Source organism: Polypterus senegalus, chromosome 12 (assembly GCF_016835505.1).
Source record: "Polypterus senegalus isolate Bchr_013 chromosome 12, ASM1683550v1, whole genome shotgun sequence".
NCBI lineage: Eukaryota > Metazoa > Chordata > Cladistia > Polypteriformes > Polypteridae > Polypterus > Polypterus senegalus.
Window position 1 is genome coordinate 111,422,295 of NC_053165.1, and position 19,111 is coordinate 111,441,405.

Consider the following 19,111-nt stretch of genomic DNA (forward strand, 5'->3'; position numbering starts at 1 on the left):
AGCCCTAAGTGAAAAACGTCCAAGTTGTGCCTAAAGTGTCAATATTTTGTGTGGCCACCATTATTTTCCAGCACTGCTTTAACTCCCTTGGGCATGGAGTTCACTCGAACTTCACAGGTTGCCACTGGAATCCTCTTCCACTCCTACATGACGACATCATGGAGCTGGTGGATGTTTTAGACCTTGCACTCCTCCACATTCCGTTTGAGGATGCCCCACAGATGCTCAATAGGGTTTAGGTCTGGAGACATGCTTGGCCAGTCCAGGACCTTTACCCTCAGTTTCTTTAGCAAGGCATTGGTCGTCTTGGAAGTGTGTTTGGAGTCGTTTATCATGTTGGAATACTGCCCTGCGGCCCAGTTTCCGAAGGGAGGGGATCATGCTCTGCTTCAGCATGTCACAGTAAATGTTGGCATTCATGGTTCCCTCAATGAACTGTAGCTCCCCAGTGCTGGCAGCACTCATGCAGCCCCAAACCATGACACTCCCACCACCATGCTTGACTGTAGGCAAGACACACTTGTCTTTGTACTCCTTACCTGGTTGCCGCCACACATGCTTGACACCATCTGAACCAAATAAGTTTATCTTGGTCTCATCAGGCCACAGGACATGGTTCCAGTAATCCATGTCCTTAGTCTGCTTGTCTTCAGCAAACTGTTTGCGGACTTTCTTGTGCATCATCTTTAGAAGAGGCTTCTTTCTGGGATAACAGCCATACAGGACAAATTTGATGCAGTGTGCGGCGTATGGTCTGAGCACTGACAGGCTGACCCCCTCACCCCTTCAACCTCTGCAGCAATGCTGGCAGCACTCATACTTCTATTTTCAAAAGGCAAAATCTGGTTATGACGCTGAGCATGTGCATTCAACGTCTTTGTTCTGAGTGGAACCTGTTCTGTTAAACCGCTATATGGTCTTGGCCACCATGCTGCAGCTCAGTTTCATGGTGTTGGCAATCTTTTTATAGCCCGGGCCATCTTTATGTAGAGCAAAAATTCTTTTTTTTCAGATCCTCAAAGAATTCTTCGCCATGAGGTGCCATATTCAACTTCCAGTGACCAGTATGAGAGAGTGTGAGAGCGATAACACCAAATGTAACACACCTGCTCCCCATTCACACCTGAGACCTTGTAAGACTAATGAGACACATGACACCGGGGAGGGAAAATGGCTAATTGGGCATAATTTGCTAATTTTTCACTTAGGGGTGTACTCACTTTTGTTGCCAGCAATTTAGATATTAATGGCTGTGTGTTGAGTTATTTTGAGAGGACAGCAAATTTACACTCGTAATACAAGCTGTACACTGACTACTTTACATTGTTTCAAAGTGTCACGTCTTCAGTGTTGTCCCATGAAAAGATATAATAAAATATTTACAAAAATGTGAGGTGTATACTCACTTACTCTCTTTTGTGAGATACTGTATATATCTCTCTCTCTCTCTCTCTCTCTCTCTCTCTCTCTCTCTCTCTCTCTCTCTCTCTCTCTCTATATATATATATATATATATATATATATATATATATATATATATATATATATATATATATATATATATATATATATATATATATATATATATATATATAATATCCAGGAAATGATCATTAATTTATCAGTATGAGTGACTCTTGAGTAACTTTATGACCTGTGGATCGGGAATGTGCTGTTGTGTGTGCTAATGGTACCAAACCAGTCCCAGTCTTATTAAATGTTTTTTTTTTGTTTTATATTTTTATTTTTAAGTGCAGCTGAATTTGTCAATAGATAGATAGATACTTTATTAATCCCAAGGGGAAATTCACATAATCCAGCAGCAGTATACTGATACAAAGAAACCGTATTAAATTAAATAGTAATAAAAATTAAAAAAATTAAAATAAAATTAATGTTAGCATTTACTCCCCCTGGTGGAATTGAAGAGTCGCATAGTGTGGGGGAAGAACGATATCTTTAGTCTGTCAGTGGAGCAGGACAGTGACAAATTCTGTCACTGAAGCTACTCCTCTGTCTGGAGATGACACTGTTAAGTGGATGCAGTGGATTATTCATGATTGACAGGAGTTTGCTTAGTGCCCGTTGCTCTGCCACAGATGTTAAACTGTTCAACTTTAATCCTACAATAGAGCCTGCCTTCTTAACAAGTTTGTCCAGGCGTGAGGCGTCTTTCATCTTTATGCTGCCACCCCAGCACACCACCGCGTAGAAGAGGGCACTCGCCACAGCCGTCTGGTAGAACATCTGCAGCATCTTACTGTATGCTATGTAAAACTAAATTGAAAAACAGGTATTCATTTTACAATCCAAAAGGGATGCTTCCTAAAAACTGTCAAATTTAAGCCATTGACTGTCCCTAAATTTTCAGTGCTTAGCCCAAACATTGTGCTCACACTGATATAGAAATATTTCTCCCTTTCCTTAGTGTCGCGTATCCTAGCCATAAATGACCATTAATCCAAATCTTAACAAAATGAAAATATTTTCTAAAAAGCACCATTCCATTCATTTTTTCATATATGCTCTGTGTAACATACCTTTGTGAGGGTCATGCTCTTGCAGCAAATGGTGCAAGTTAAACCACATTTTCTGTTTTCTTAGTAATAGATTCTGCCTCTTCTTGGAAAGTTGCCTGTTGTTTCCAGACCCACTATGAAAAATTCTTCCTCTTATATGGCAGTTATTCACTCCATGGTCTTTCTGCTTGGTACATTACCAACAGATTGCTCTTGGGAACAGAGGACTTTAGGCATTATTCTCAGGCACACCTCTGTTCTACTGGATTGCTAAGATTCTAAAGAGCAAAACTAACAACCCTGTGGCAGCTAACAATCACAGTCTCCTGTCCATTTTTCTCAGTTTGAGATTGTAAGTGCACATAGGCAGTCATTACGTTCAGAACAATTTATATGTGTATAGCACACTTTCAACAATATTGTGTAGTAAATATAAGCCAGGAGTTTAATTTGACAGTCTAACTCTGCCTTCACCAACATGTCCACATTCCACTTTTATTTCCAGTAATTTTGAGGTATTGGTAAATATAATTACTTTTGCGTGCAAAAACAAAAAAAAAGATGCAAAAGGCAAGTGCATTGTAATGGTTCCAAGACCTTGATAATTGGTAGTGGTCTCTGGCCAGATAAGGTTGGTTCTGTATTTCAAAGCTAAAGATGATGGCCATTGCAGGCAAACACTTTGAAGCTTTTCTGGCTTGAAACCCAGGATTTTTAGATGAAGGGATATTGTGCCTGAACTCAAATGCTCAATACCAAGATTTCTTGATAATGGAAGGCTCACAGTATGTCTGGCCTTTTGTCCATTTGCAAGTCGTATTGTACATTATAGCACATTTGTGCTTGTAGGCAGATTTGCAGGTACTAATAAAATCCAAACAAAGCACTATAAACCTATTTTGTACCTAAATTCAGACTTTTTTTCTATGCAGTAACTTGATTTAAAAAGGATAAGGGTTATAAGTAAGCTGTTCTTTTTTTCCTTTAAATTTACTGTGAATAGACTCAAACTCAATCCCTCAGGTTGAAGGATATTTTCATGTTAGTCCTGATTGTTCTCTCTCTCTCTGTGTAGTGTTATAATCAGGGAGGGTGCTTCTGAGCTTTGGAATTAACATTATGTGGTCTGTTAAGGATGCAGAACCTATATGTAATTTCCCTTTAAGGTGCTCTTCTTTTGTATTTCTTGCTAAGGTAGTCTGGAAGAGGTAGCTGTCTATCTGAATAGAGAAGGATTTCCTAACTCTCCTTCTCATTGGACAGTATTCAGCTGTAAATGAGGTATTGGCTTTAGCCAAGACTGAGCTTATTTTTTATAAATTTGCTTTTATTGCTTATCTCATCCAGTGCTGGGAACGACCTTCTGCCCCTGGGATAGAGTCTGGACCACTGAGACACACACACGCACTGTATATACATGTAAATATGTATATACATAAAAAGAGATAAACACATGAATTAAATCCTTCAGTCTTTAATGATCACTGTAACTGTAAACCTGCAATGTTTTGCAGTAATAATATTAGACGTTTTTGCAGTTTGTGGCATATTGACTGTTAACACGTACAAACTATCATTCTAGGATAAACTTTTAGTCTTTTGTAAGCTTTCTGCAGAGGGGTAAGTAGCATATAACAGCCCGTTCCAGGATGTTTGAAGATTATAGTTGACTGCGCAACCTTTATCTGATTCAAGTTTGAATGGACCTCTCAAGGATGTTCACTGTCCTCTTGTTCAGTCTTATTCAGTAGTAAATTTCCTTATGTCTTTATCAAACTTTAGTAGGTTCATTTGGAAAACTACTTAAATAACAATATGAGCAAAGAAGTGTTAACAATGTTCAAATCACATGATTAAATCATCTACCGATTTTGGCAAAATAATTGGAATACACCACAAAGATTCTTATTCTAACCACACAAATTCTAGACTTGAAGAGAGATTTTTGTTTACAAACCATTTTTCCAAATGAACATCTTTTACTGCTTTTTTTATACAAACAAGCCAATTAAGCACTATAAAGGGGCCAACGATTCATAATACGTACGTGGAAATTTTGATTATTGAGAATCAGAGTTGTAAAACAGCTGAAAGAAAAGAAAAATCAAACACCTTTGGATGAGTGACAAAATCAACACAGCCTAAAAAAAAAAACCTTAAGTATATTTTTGTGCATTCTGTCAGGTCTTACTGCAAGAAGCTCCCTTTTTCCTTATTAAGACATTCATTAATTCATGCTGCATTTCTTCATCAGGTGCCAGCTATAGACATGGTGGTTCAGTGCAACTATTTTGATTTTCTTACATATCATTTTGCCTGGCTCGAAAGCAGAGTGCAGCAGTTAATGTTGCTATTGCTACATTAGCACAATTTGCTTTTGGTTGGTCTCCATGTATTTTTCTTTAAAATTATTTCACATATTATCAGTTACCTAAGGGGTTTGGCAACGCTCTGTATCAGTGCATGCTCCCAACCTCTCTCTTACTCTGTCAGGTGGAACAGAAAACAAGTTTTATAAACACCTGGACAGAATGATTTCTGAATGTTAGCCAGTTGCATGTTCCAATGTGAACATGCTTGTTAAGCATGCAAAGATGGTATTTGTACAAGTCTCATTGATGCTGTACCAAAGCTAATGATAGCGCAAGTAATTCTTACTGCCTACAAATTGTTAACTTATTGATAGCTTTGGCATGCCCTGTGAGAGAAGTATAAGATTTTTATATATTTTATCTATTTTCTGGATGCTGTTGATGAGGTAAAGCATCTGTACCGAAGTGATGCTACTACCAGCTGTGTCAGTCAAGGTCATATGACTGAGTCACTAATATATTAATCCATACCCTTGTGATGTTTACTTGTCTAATTATAAATAGAGCATCACCACTTGTAAATAATTTATGCAGATTTGTTAATAAACACTTCTTCCCAGTCTCTGTCCTATATAGACCAGTTTTGGGGTGTGACCAGTTATTTTGTGATTATTGACATAATGTGTATTTCAGTAATAGATCTTTGCCACTTATTGCTTGTTGCTCAGCAGTTTTGTCCTTAATCAAAACTATATTGTAGGTCTAGGTGGGTTTTGGATGTCATATGTCATCTTGGGCTTCATAATAAAAGACTTTACCGTGCATCGTCAGTGTCTCAAAATTTCTTTGGAATCCTTCTTGTTATGTGAATTTTAATGTAGTTTATTTTTGAGATGTCCTGAAAAATTGCTCAAGTCTCTGAGAGATGGTCACTTTATTATATTTAATTATTCATTCCAGAAATTACTCTTTTTATGTTTGGGACAACCAAAACCTTCAACAACTCTGGGACTGGAAGCACCATGTCTTAACTATCAAAGAAGGAAAACTCTACTTTTCTTCTAACCCTAAGCTGTGCCTGTCTGAGATCTATACCATGCAGAAAGTGACTGGGCGTCAGGGGGCAGGAGACATCAACACACATACGAATGGAGCAAGAGCTTCTTGTAAGTGGAGAACATCCAGGTTCTCATTTATTAATCCTGCACAGGCAAAAGTATAAGTTTTATAATTAATGGAACTTTTTAAAATAATGACAGTATTAAAGTGATTTAAAAACATGCCAATAATTATAGAAGTCAAATTTTGAGTCATCTGCATCCTAGGTGAACTCTTTGTATGCATAGCCAGTTTTCAGTGGTTTTCGCATGTTTGGATCAACTCTAAAGTGGCTCATGCAAATTCAGAAGTAGAGTAGCTTTCTCTTTTATCTGCATATTTTCAGGACATCCATCAAATTTTTCTTTTACTTAATCTGCAGGTGAGAGCCATATTCTCAAGTTCAAGACTATTACGACCTTCAAGAACAGAATCATACTAACCTGGGAGCGATACCGACCCCTTGATTATAGAGACTTGATCAGCTTTATAGTGTACTTTAAGGAAGCGTAAGTATGAACTGAATGGTTCAAATAGTGTTGGGATAATTAGAATTACTAAAACTTGCAATTGTAGATTTATATAAAACACCTAAAAACACTGCTTTAAATTCAGTTGTCTAAATTAGATGATTTTTATGACATGAACGACTTTGGTTATTTATAATATGCATTACATTATGCCTTGTAGGACCTAATCCCCATATCAAGAAAATATGCAAAATGAATCTGAAAATAGTCAAATATTGAAAAATCTTATTTTTTTTTTTTTTTTTTTTAAAGCTGTTTGGCTATTGTAAGATGTTGAACTGTTCACAGTGCATTGACTGAAAGTTAATATTGTATATAGCCCAAGTAACTGCCAACTGGTGTATGTCCTGCCAGAGCAGATCCCATAATCCACAAAAACAATACTTTACACAAGCTTAGAGAAATTTCTCTTTATATAGTTTAAACACTTTTCAGCCTGTCAGTACTGTATGGTTGATGTTAGGTGGTATATTCATCTCTACTGGCAAATTTAACAGGGCTCTGGAAGTAGCGTTCAATGCACTGCTTTAGATTTATTGTACCTGTATCATTCCCTATTATCCCCCGTACTGTATGGAGAGCTATTGTTGTGCCAGATTTTTTCTGGCTTCAATCACACATAATGGCTAGGTTAAAGTAATGATACAGTACCTCCTTGGGAATTTCCTATTGAAACATTAATCATGGTGAGCTCATTTTTATGGTACTCAAAATATTATTATAACAAGAACAACATTTTCTTGACATGGACAAGCAAGCTTCAGTCTTGACACGGGCTCCATTTTTTTTTTAGAGGTTAACCTTTCAATTGTTACTTTCTTTTCACAGACCCTTTAAAAACATTACAGATTATGATGGTCAGGATGGCTGTGGAACAAATAGCTGGAATATGGTGGATGTGGACTTGCCCAAGGAAAAGAACAAGGATCCTGGCATTCTGCTAAGTGGTCTCACTCCCTGGACTCAGTATGCAATATTTGTCAAGGCAGCCACCCTGACTGATTTACATATCTATGGAGCAAAGAGTGAAGTGATTTATGTTCGCACTAGTGCAGCAGGTAGGATTACAAAATGTATATCTACTTCAGAAAATGTTAACATTTTAACACGTGTGATCATATGGAAAGTCTTCTCCATATTTCAGGGCTATCTATAGATTAAGGTAACCTATTATAACGATTAACACTGAGCATTGTAGTGTTAACTGTATTCAAAAGTCAGCATTTTCTTGTTCCATGTCTGATGTTTGCTTCCCTTTGGAAGTATTAATATATATATTTTTTTGTAACTGCAGATCAACGTAGGGGAATCTTTCCCCATGCTCCCATAGAGTATTGCTTCAACTATGTCAGATTTAACGGCTTTCCAGCAGGTCACCCCATAATTTCAATGGGTTTGGATTTTGTTTTTGATGTGGCTTTTTTCAAAACTGTTTACATTCTGGGTATTCATGTTTAACATAATGATGGCAAGTTATCCAGCTACTAAAGAACAAATCAACCACAAAAACCATAGTGCTACCACCACCACCACCACCATGCTTTACAATCAGTTTGAGGCTCATCAGTCCTTATTAGGATCATCTGTCATTTTTTAAAGAATTAGACTAATCTATTCAAAGTACATTTTTTCTGTTCTCAGATATAGAAAACTTAGGTCATGCGTTTATTTGTGCCTATGTTTTTTCCTTGATGATCGTAAATGCAAACCAAGTTAGTTCTGTCTTCGACAGCTTAGTATTAACCTGGTATTCAACAGATAAGTTAAATGTAGTGCAGGAGTCTGCTCTTGATAGGTTGCTAGTAACCTTTAGTTTATTTTTTGAATATGCTATTATTTTGTGCACAGATTGATATTTATTGGTAAGCTCTTTAAGGCTCTGAAGGTCATAGGAAAACCTTTTTGTTTAAAAATATGTTACCTCTCTAGCTAGATCAGGCATCTCCTTTTTAATGTAAAGTGCCTTTTAGGCTCTCCTCTAAGGTTTATTCTTGCCTGGTTTGGTGCATCTGTTGCAGCTTGTAAACTGATGCAGAGGGTAATTAATTTTGTGATGTACTAATTGTTTTTGCGATTTCAGACTTTCCCTGATTTTGTCATATTCATTGGCATCAATTTGCTGGTAGCATTGAAATGTGAATCAGATTAGTGCATTTTCAAATATTTTAAAAGATAATATTGTAGTAGCACTACATAAAATGTCCTACATCTCCCCGTGGCCCAGCAGTATAACGCTATTAGACAGCTTTGAAGGGCACAGGGCCTGTTAGAAAGAAGATTGGGCAAGTGGGACCTTTAAAAAGGAACCTAAAAGGCGGGGAAGAGGATTGTGAACATCCGTTTGTTTGTTAATATGTCTCATAACATAATTGGACTACAATTTGGCCACCTTGGATTGTAGTTTCTGGATTGGATGTATGTGCTGTCTTCTCCCTGCTTAATAGTGTGAGTTTGTGCTGTCTGGAGACATCTTTCTCTGGAGAACACTCACAATCACCTCAAATCCTCATGCCTCATCAGGAATCTGGAAGGACAAAACACTGCATTGCTTTCAGAAATTTGTTCATTTTGTTTTTCATTCACTCATCCATCATCTGTATCTACTATAGTGGACTATTTTGGACCTTTATTTTTAATGTTTGTTGTGAGTGTTGTACTTTACTATTGCCGTTGGGGAGCTAGGGAAAGCCTTTGCGTATGTGCTTTTTGGTTTTATATTGTATTTTCTTTTTTCATTTTTTTTATTAATATAGTCATTATTATTTATCAGTGTCTCCGTGTGAGAGTGCATGCTGGGTCAAGGCTAGGTGTGCTTCTGGGGTCCCCACATTAAAGTAAAGAAATCATCGTCTTCAGACAGTTTAAATCTAAGTGTTCCTGCAACTGCTACACTATTATTGTATAGGTGTCCCTGATTTCTAGCAACACTGTTCCTTGTTTGAAACACTTCACAAATGTGACAGTTTTGACGATTATATCTTATACTTTTCTAATTCAAGACCACCTTAAGCTGCATTTGAACATATTAATTACTTACAATAATTTTGTTGCATTCTTTTATATTTGTCCAAAAATGACTACCTGTGTAATTGTGATTCTCATGGTTTTCTTCGTTTTCATTTTTAGTGCCTTCAATTCCTTTAGATGTACGATCCTATTCCAACTCTTCATCAAAGCTGCTAGTGAAGTGGTCTCCCCCAACTCATCCTAATGGAAACTTAACCTACTACTTCATCCGTTGGCAGCAGCAGCCAGAGGACAAGGACCTTTATCTTCACAACTACTGTTCTAAAGGTGTGGTAACACAGACCATAATTTTCTACTGTTCTTGCTTCCCAAGGGTTGTTTACTACATTTTTCCCTAAAGTTCTCAAAGATTTAATTCCTGCAGCACTCAAAAGTACTTGGCATTCAGACTAGTATAGCCAACAAGAGCATCAGGATATCACATTACATTTTAAACATTGAACTCCCTATTGCATAAATATGGCACCCAATTTCATTTTGATAATATTTTTCTTAATGCATTATGTTCACTTCATATATTTTTTTTCTAATTCTGCGACTCATTATTTACTTTTCTCTCCATTGCTTTTTGTTGTTTACTCCAGAACTGAAAACACCTGTTAGGATACCTGCAAATGGGGCTATTGATGCTGAAGAGGATTTGAAGCCTACCAAGTCAGACACACAAACAGGGGACAAGGGCTCCTGTTGCCCTTGTCCTAAAACAGTGGCAGAGATTGAAAAAGAAGCAGAGGATGCCTCCTATCGCAAAGCCTTTGAGAACTTCCTACACAACTCTATTTTTGTGCCCAGGTATGTCCTCTTGGGATTCCACTCGTCCTTTAAGCACAGACATTCAGCCCCATAGAAGTCTGAGGCTTTCTGCTACTGCCATTGGATGGTAATAATGAGGCTATTTAATGTTAAGTCAGAAAGAAAACACAATTCCTGCAATTGCAGGGAGAAACTAGAATACTTTCTTAATGAATACGAAGTGTGATTTTATTTGTGCTTCTGTTTTCTAGTTTATTAAATGACATATTTCATATGGTTACAGTTTTAGTCCTCGCTGCAGTCCTTTGTTTTATTTATCATTATCAAACTGAATATTATCCTGGTACAGTGCCTCTTGTGCATTCTTTGATGCACAGATGGGTTTTATGAATATTAGCCTAAAATAGTGGACTGGACCTGTTAGGTCCCCAGTGTTATGGAGTTGAGTTGTGGAAATCCCAAAGATTCTTGATTAATTATTGATCCTGCACTCCATACTGTTGAGCCAGTCACCATGTTACATAATAGGGTACAACTGCTGATTTCAACTTCATCTGGCTAAATAATTAGTATAAAGATGAAATGGCAAATATTCACCAAGTACATTTGGAGGTGGGGGGTACATATGGTTTCTGCTGTTCTACAGGACAACGTGTTTGTTAAATTATATCTCATCCTGCTGAAGGCTGTAATTTTTAATTTCCAGATTGCTATGCCAACTGCCAGTCAAATATTGGTAATATAACTCTTCTCATCAATTAAACCTCCATTCCAACTAACTCTCACTTGTTTTTGGTAGCAGTGGCAGTTTGCAAGGTGTGAACATCCAAAGTTATGGGCTAAACAGCTATAATTTGTCCAGGCTGCTTTTTAGAGGCAAATGAATGGAATTTTATGGGGAAATACGACGGTTGGAAATCTCTGAAATTAAGAACATTACATTTTAGAGCTGTTAAGAGTTAATCTGGCTGTCTAGGGAAGGAAGATGCCATGTCTCTCTTACACAGCCAAGTGGCAGGTTTTTGTGCCTAGCCCTGAAGCCAAGACAACAAGCGTTATTAATAAGAAAGCTTTTTTTTTAAAGTGCTACAGAGTTTCTAAGAAGTTTAAAAGTTCAGAAACTGGACAGAGCAGATGAAAGAGGAGGAAATATTTTCAGCCCAATTCCCTCTCCTCTTTGGTAAAGCTGCTGTTTAGAATGAACATGTGCCAGGAAATGTACTATGAAGCCATCTGGAATACTAATGATGTTAGCGAATGGCCTTTCAAATGGCCTGTATAGGCTATGAGAGGAAAAAAAATGATGGGAAGTATAGTAAGGGAATATTTGAATCACCCATTGTTTATTTAAGTTGATTTGTTGATTTTTGTAAAGCAGTAGCAAAACCATATATGGTAGTTACCATAGTACAAAAAAACACACGCCAGCAACGGTCTCTTATGCATGGTTCTGTTTGAGGCTTCAGTCTGAAGTGAAGGTCTGAACTATTGTGTAATCTTGTCATTATTTAACATTGCAGATATTAATATTCTGCTTATATAATTCAAAGTTGCTTGTGATGGTAATTATGATGTGTGGGGTATGGTTTAATAATTGTTTGTTGGCAGAAGTGGCCTGTTTGAACAGATTTCTTTAGGAGCATACAACAGTAATTTGGGCTAAAGCAGATGAACACTTCATAACCACTGTGCATTAGCACAGCATTTTTCATTTTGATTGCTAGTATTTCTGTTGTCTATATTGCACCTTTCAAAAGCTTGTGGACCCCCACTGAATACTGAGTGCTAGGAACGTCAGTGTGTGGGGAGTTTTTAAAAAAGCAACACAACTTGATTCAGCATACTAACAAGTTCTCAAGTTTCTTTTATCTTAGCCCAGGGGTCCTCAATCACGGTCCTGGAGGGCCGTAGTGGCTGCAGGTTTTTGCTCTAACCCAATTGCTTAATAAGAAGCACTTATTTCTCAAGTAACACTTCTGCTTCACTTTAGTTGTCTTGCTCATTAAGATTTTGAACCCTTATTGCTTATTTTACTCTTAATCAGCTGTGTTCTCAGTTTTTAATGGCTCTTTATTAACAATAAGATACAAATGATAAAAGAAAACAATATTTTTCAAGTCAGTGTGTTTCCATTGACACCTGTGTGCACCTTTTGGTTTAATTAAATTCTTGGAAGGAAAGTGAAGGACTGAGAATTACTCCTCCATTTTAGGCTTCATATCGTTTGGATGATATCCTTAGAAAGGGACAAAAAAAAATCTAGGATATGAGAATGACCTGACATGGCAGAGTTGAAGCACTAACAAGCAATGAAATTGTTTTTTAATGGCTCCTTAATAGCAATAAGGTGCAAATGACAAAGGAGACCAGTATTTCACCATTTAGCTTGTTTCTATTTACAACTGTGTGTATTTATCATGCACTATTTGGTTTAATTAAATACTTGGAGGGAAAGTGAAGAGAAAAAAGTGAAGGACTGAGAATTACTCCTCCATTTTAGCCTTAAAATCATTTGGATGATATCCTTAGAAAGGGGAAGAAAATTTAGGATATGAGAATGACCTGACAAGCAGAGTTAAAGCACTAACAAGCCATGAAATTAAATTATTGGCAAGAATTGCTTTCTATTTAAGCAACTGGGTTAGAACAAAAAGCTGCCGACACTGCGGCCCTCCAGGACTGTGATTGAAGACCCCTGCCCTAGCCAACTGTCACATTCACCAAGAAGGCCTAAATCAAGGCTACTGAGATTTCATATTTTTCTTTTTTTCTGTTTTAGCGACAGGCAGGAAGCTCTCAGATATAGTATGAATTCAGATATTTCAGATTCAACATACCATCATGGTGGATTTTTAAATTAATTTTTTTGATCCTTTTTAAGATATGTCTAGCCTGCACTGTTGACATGTTTTAAAGCCTATGACACATTAGAAAACTTTTCCAGCAATCAGTTGTTGCCTTCATTTACGTAATCTTATCAAGTTGAAGGCAGTCTGCAGCACGTCTGCGGTAACATTCCCAATAACTGAGACCAACTAGTCTGCAACTTACCATAATAAAATCAAGCAGGTTTAATTTTGTCTTTAACCTAAGAGGAGGGCTGTGTGAGCAGCAGAGCTGACAACCAATGAATGCTCATTTGAAGAGTACAATGCATAGAATGTAATGACATGGAACGCATATGTTTTGAACCTCAAAAAAAGAAAGGGAGGCTTATCTCTCTGATGTCCTCATGTTTTTCATACGATTACAAAATGAAATGCAGAAAAAAGGCCCAAGACTTGCCGTACCTGTGATTCTGTTAACTCTTTGTGAAGCACAGGCTTTGTGAGGCAGCACCCTATTTGGCTATAATAAAAAGTGGTGAGCACGATTAGGCTAGAAGGTCCGGACTTAGTTGGCAGATGTGACATTGACTGAGATTTTCAGTCATTTATGTTAACATGGTCCAGTGACAAGATCGGTGATAAGTTCAGTGACTGCAATCTGATATACCCCACGACTAGAAGTCTTGATATATGACATTGGCTTAACCAGGTTCTGCTGCTCACCTTTGAACAAAACACATTTACAACTATAGGAACACTTCTAAGACTGAGAGTCAAAAATAATTTTCTTAAGAATAGGTTTTCTGTAACCAGTTGCTACACTTCTATCTCCTAGCTTATATTTGACAAAAACAGTTTGGTACCTGGGATGGTGTTTGCTGAATGTGTCTTGTTCATGTTTACTGTCAACTCTTTAAATTTCACACTGGGCCTGAGCCCTGTAACATCTTGTTGTGACAGAATTTTGTACTGTCAATATAAGGAAAGCTTATCACTATCAAAGTGAAATGCACTTTGTGAAACTTTCCTTTGGCTTTTAAGTAGCAAATCTACTATTTGGATATATTTTATAAATGTTCTAAACATAAGTTAGGTTCTTTGTACAAACCTCATGGCCATATACTGATACTGGCATCTGTTTGTTATGAAGCAATTAACATACATTTGATCATTGTGTCTCTGCTTGTTTTTTCTTTTTAACTCTAAAATGGTATTTGCCTTAATCACTCTTTTTATCCTCCTATGTATATTTTTAATGACTTGTTTTATGACTAACGTTTCTTAATTTCTGCTTCATAGTAACTCCGAATTTAACCTCACTCCTCCTGTTTTTTCCCCATAAGTTAGGACAAAAAGTCCAGTAAAACTAGCAGGTCTGATTTTTTTTTTCCCCTCTCCCTTTTCTCACTTCTTGTTCAGTTTCTTTAATTTAGTGTGAAAATAACAGCAAATGTTATGTATACACAGCAAGGCACAGTGTTCCCTTGGTCCAGTTTCTCTCTCTTCATTTATTAAGCACGCTTTTTATGCAGCACCATCACTCCCAAGAGTGTAAACTGGATGAGAAGAAGCTGTGGAAGCAATGCAGGGTGAGATGGAAGAGAAGATAATTGGATGGCAGGTGTGAATGAGGGCCTTCCTTTGCAGGTTCCATCTTTACCAACTTGACCAGTGAATTGTAAATGTATCCCTGATGTGACATCCTTATGCATGTAGTGTGCAAGTAATCTATGAAAAGCAGGTACCAAGCAAGCGAAGAAGTTTATTGTTGGTGAGATGCATGAGTCTTGTGTCATTTACTCATTTTTTTACAGTAATCATTATTTAATGTGACAGAGAAATGAACACCTTGACTTCGAACATTTACCGTGGTGTTTTTTTTACTTTCTGTATCCTTAGTTGAATAAATGTAGGACCATGTTTTAATTTTTTCAGAGACCCAAAACGAGCGCAGCTTTACACATCTCTTAAAGGTCGTTCTAGGTAAGGTCAGATATCTGTCCCCTGCCACTCACACGGCTAACCGTCACCATGATGTGCTATCCACTCGCCACGTGCCGTGTGTGATGCGCTGATCGATCTGCTTCCATGTTGCCTAACTTCATTGACGTGATTGTAGTTCTGCTGTGAGCCTTACGTCGATGTCTTCTGCTTGTGTTTATTTTTTTGTTCTTTTTTTTTTCTGTTTTGTACTTAAATGTATTTGTGTTTGATTATTGTTCTGAAATGATGTGCATTTGTGTTATGAATTTTTACATCATTAATTTTAGTCGGTTTAATTTTGTTTCTTAATTGTAATTTTTTTTCTCTAATAAAACTTTTTTTTTTTTCCAGTATGTGATGTCAGCCCAAAACCAATAAATTTATATCGTTCAAATGATTTCTTTCACTGTCTTCATGTGTGTGGCAATATGAGGATAAGATTTGCTTGAAAGATTTGCTTGAAAGATCTCCACAAGCAGCCTCCCATTCTGACTTTGAACTGGGGCAGCACAGCAAAGACACACACGCACGCACACAACACATAATGAAGAATTATTTTTCCTCCAGCAACACCACCATTTCTCTCACTCTTTTGTTTGCTTCTTATTCCACCTTTAGGCTCTGTTTTTGGCTCCCTCAGTCTCCCAAATCCAAATTATTCCTCAAAAAATTATTTTGCCTACAAATTTTATCATGTTTACACACAGTGTTTTAAACAACAAGCCTCATCATATATTAGCACCTTTAACATCTCTTTCCAACCATGTTATAACTTAACATAAAAGGCATAACTATATGTCTAACTGGCCCCTTTGTACACAACCTCTTGGAACAGTGCAACAGCCAGCATTCCTCTTCATGGATATACCTTGTAATGCAACCCACATTCACCCCATCACCTGCACTTGTGTTAGTACCTGTCTTCTCTTATTCTTATCCATATTAGGGGTATTTTTTTCTTTCTCTCTTTATTTAACTTTTGTAATAGGAGAGAAGGTTCTGTTAGGTGCTTTTAGTTGAGCAGCTGTGTGAGTAACGCAATAATGAACTGGGACAGAGCTAAAATTCATGTGTAGTATGCACTTGTATAAAGAATATTATGCCTTAATCTGATGGTGTGTAACATTAAATTTCCCTACCAATCAGTTTTGACACTTTACATTTTAGTGTATTTTCTTCCATCTACTTTATAAGAAAATGTGCTTCTCCAGTGTGTCTCTTTTGGCTTTTTCCCCCCAATAACATGTAGTTTTCTCAGTCTTTGCAGCCTAAAATGAAGTGCAGTCTCTTTCTGTGCCTTGAGCAGTTTTAGCAGAATAAGGTGGCCTCTTTCTGTTTTAATCTCACAAGTGCCTTGAAGGATTTACAGTGATACTCTATTTTGTTGTTTAATTTACTCTTCTTTGTAAATCCTTTCAATTTCTGTGATCTTTGAGTTTCACTGCTTCTTGCTGTTAAGGATCACCATTCCTCATCCAAAAGTGGAAATTACACTTCGGACTCATATTGTTCAATTTTGTCATATGGGGTCTGCTTTAAGTTTTAGAATCTTATGCATTAGTATACTTTTGTCAGCCATCAACCTCTCAATCCCCTGGTCCTTTTTGTTAAAGATATTTGTGTAGTTAATAGAGTGCTAACTTCAATGATGTGGATAATAACGTGTCTGAATTGAGTGTTTATGTGGAAAACTTACTTGAATGTAAATACATTACAAATTTTACCTGCAGGAAGGAACAACATTAGATGGAAGGTTCAGAAGTGCATAATATGCCATGTGTGATAGACAGTGTCTTAAAATACCAGCTGGATGCTTTGATATATTAATTGAGTGTGTGGAACTTAAGTCCGGTGTGATAGTGTGGTTAACTGAGAAGTACTTCTGGGACTTGCTTAGGAGCTCATGTGTTGAATGAGAAGATACTGAAATGAAGAATAGTTACGTAAGTGAAAGCTTTAATTTAAATAAAGAAACCTGGATGTGATGCTGTGAGGTGCAAACCCAAAGGAAATGGAAGTCCTGTATTGCCATATGATGACCATGTGATGTGCGTAGTAAAGGTGATGAAAGAAGGTCAGTTCATCTCATGGGTTGCAGGGAGTAGTTAGTGTTAGTCTGCAGGCTTTTGTAAAGTTTTCCCTGAATATCTTTATAAGTGAAGTTAGAAATTATATTTTTTAAGTAACATTGCAGAGGTAACTTGGGGGTGCTAGATAGGATAAGATTTGCTTGAAAGATCTCCACAAGCAGCCTCCCATTCTGACTTTGAAATGAGTGCTGCTGGCACTGCAGATGTAAAAAAATTGGCACTAACATGTGAACATTGAAGAGGAACTTTGAGCAAAGGCAAAAAGGCTTGTAATGAGAATGTTCATTCTTTGCAATCCTAAAAGTAAAAGAAACTTGCATAGCAATTTTCACTACCATGCTCCTGCCAATAGTTTTATAAGTGTTTCAGATGGCTGCGATGTATAAATGTTATGATGATGATTATTACCAGGTAATGAAATAAAGAGCACTCAATAATCTCTACTATTCCTTTTTTTTTTTTATTATTAATAGTAGTAATTCCAGAATGCAATTAAGTCTGATGACAAGTCAATAAAGTTATCTCTCGTGAAAGGTTAGAAACCTCCCATTATTGTGCACTCACCGATAAGTCTCTTTTGACTGTGCTTAAAGGTTGCATTAGTTGAAATAAAATACTGAAACTTAATACAGTTCAATAAAATTAAGAAACAAAGTAGTTAATTTGTGTTTCATATATCAGAAATAAAGTAGTCTCTTCTTTGCAAGGAATTAGTAAATGCACCTACGGAGGCTCCTCAACAACAGCAACAAGTCTTTTCAGATGGCACAATCTGTCTTGTTCTGAGATAATCATCAAGATGCTGTTGGCAGCTGTTCATTTCAATCTGAGATCAAATCCATTTATTTGTGTCTTTCTTGTCCTTTCCTGCTTTACCTTTCTTAAACATTAAATCCTTTCCAAAGAAACAGGTGAGCACACTGGGAGGTCAAACACAAAGTGATCCTGATCCAGCTGGCTCTTGTATTTACTAAACAGAGAGATCTTTCTGAAGTGCAGGACATGGTTGTGACTCTTTTTTCCATTGCTTATAGCTTCTGCTGCTATCCTCTTTAGGCCAGGTCTTCACCCACCAAACTAGCTTTGCTTTTTCCTTTCCTTTTGCTCAGTGGATTCCATCAAAGCTTCTGTCCAGTCTTCATGAGTACTTATCATCTTCACTGAGTAAAGTGTTGTCTTTTTCCATCTGATGATTATAGGCCACCTGACCGTCGACGGAGGGACTTATTCGCAGTGACCAATGCAAGCATGCTTCACAGCATTGATGGTAACGCAACCTTACAAGATCTGGGTGGCAACTCTACCGAAATAGAATTCAGAGATCGTGAGTACCCAGTGTATGAGGCCAAGGTTGATGGAAAGGAGTCAACAGAAATTTCACATCTGCAGCCATTCACTGTGTACCGCATCGATATCCATGCATGTAACCATGATGCAGAACGGGGCTGTAGTGCTGCCAACTTTGTGTACGCAAGAACAAAACCAGCAGGTAAGCTATGGCTGAAATTGGCCCGTTTCATGTTGGGTTCACCTGTGCAATGGGAATGAGTCTTGAAATAATAACTTCCTATTGCCAGGTTAGGAATTGTTTAATCTAAATGGGAAGGGATGACGTTTTCTGTAACTTCCATCTTCCAGACAAAGCAGATGACATTCCCGGACTTGTAAATTGGGCAGCCGGAGAAGATAATAGTGTTTATCTCAGATGGGATGAGCCAGTCAATCCTAATGGACTCATCTTAATGTATGAGGTTAAATATCGGCAGAACTCTGAGGTAAATTTCTTTTAATTTCTTGTATAAAGGAAAAGCATTAACAAAATAAAGAAGCATTGAGCAAGGAAAGGTTGGAGTTCAAAACCAAATGTATGTTTTAAAAAAGGTTTAGTCTATGTTTGGCTTTCTGTGTTAACAAAGCTTTACAATTAAAAGAAAAGAAGTCTTTTCATGCAAACTTTTAACAGAATATCAA

The 19,111-nt window shown here is 37.2% G+C and overlaps 1 protein-coding gene across 1 annotated transcript in view; it reads left to right on the forward strand.

Moving 5' to 3' along the window:
• Positions 1-19,111, forward strand: part of LOC120541537 (insulin-like growth factor 1 receptor) — a 384,927-nt gene that overhangs the window by 332,178 nt on the left and 33,638 nt on the right. Inside the window, exons 6-12 of the mRNA XM_039773260.1 lie at positions 5,792-5,997; positions 6,312-6,438; positions 7,288-7,517; positions 9,586-9,753; positions 10,071-10,278; positions 18,340-18,629; positions 18,779-18,915. Coding sequence (XP_039629194.1) covers positions 5,792-5,997; positions 6,312-6,438; positions 7,288-7,517; positions 9,586-9,753; positions 10,071-10,278; positions 18,340-18,629; positions 18,779-18,915 — 1,366 coding nt within the window. The remainder of the gene's footprint in view (positions 1-5,791; positions 5,998-6,311; positions 6,439-7,287; positions 7,518-9,585; positions 9,754-10,070; positions 10,279-18,339; positions 18,630-18,778; positions 18,916-19,111) is intronic.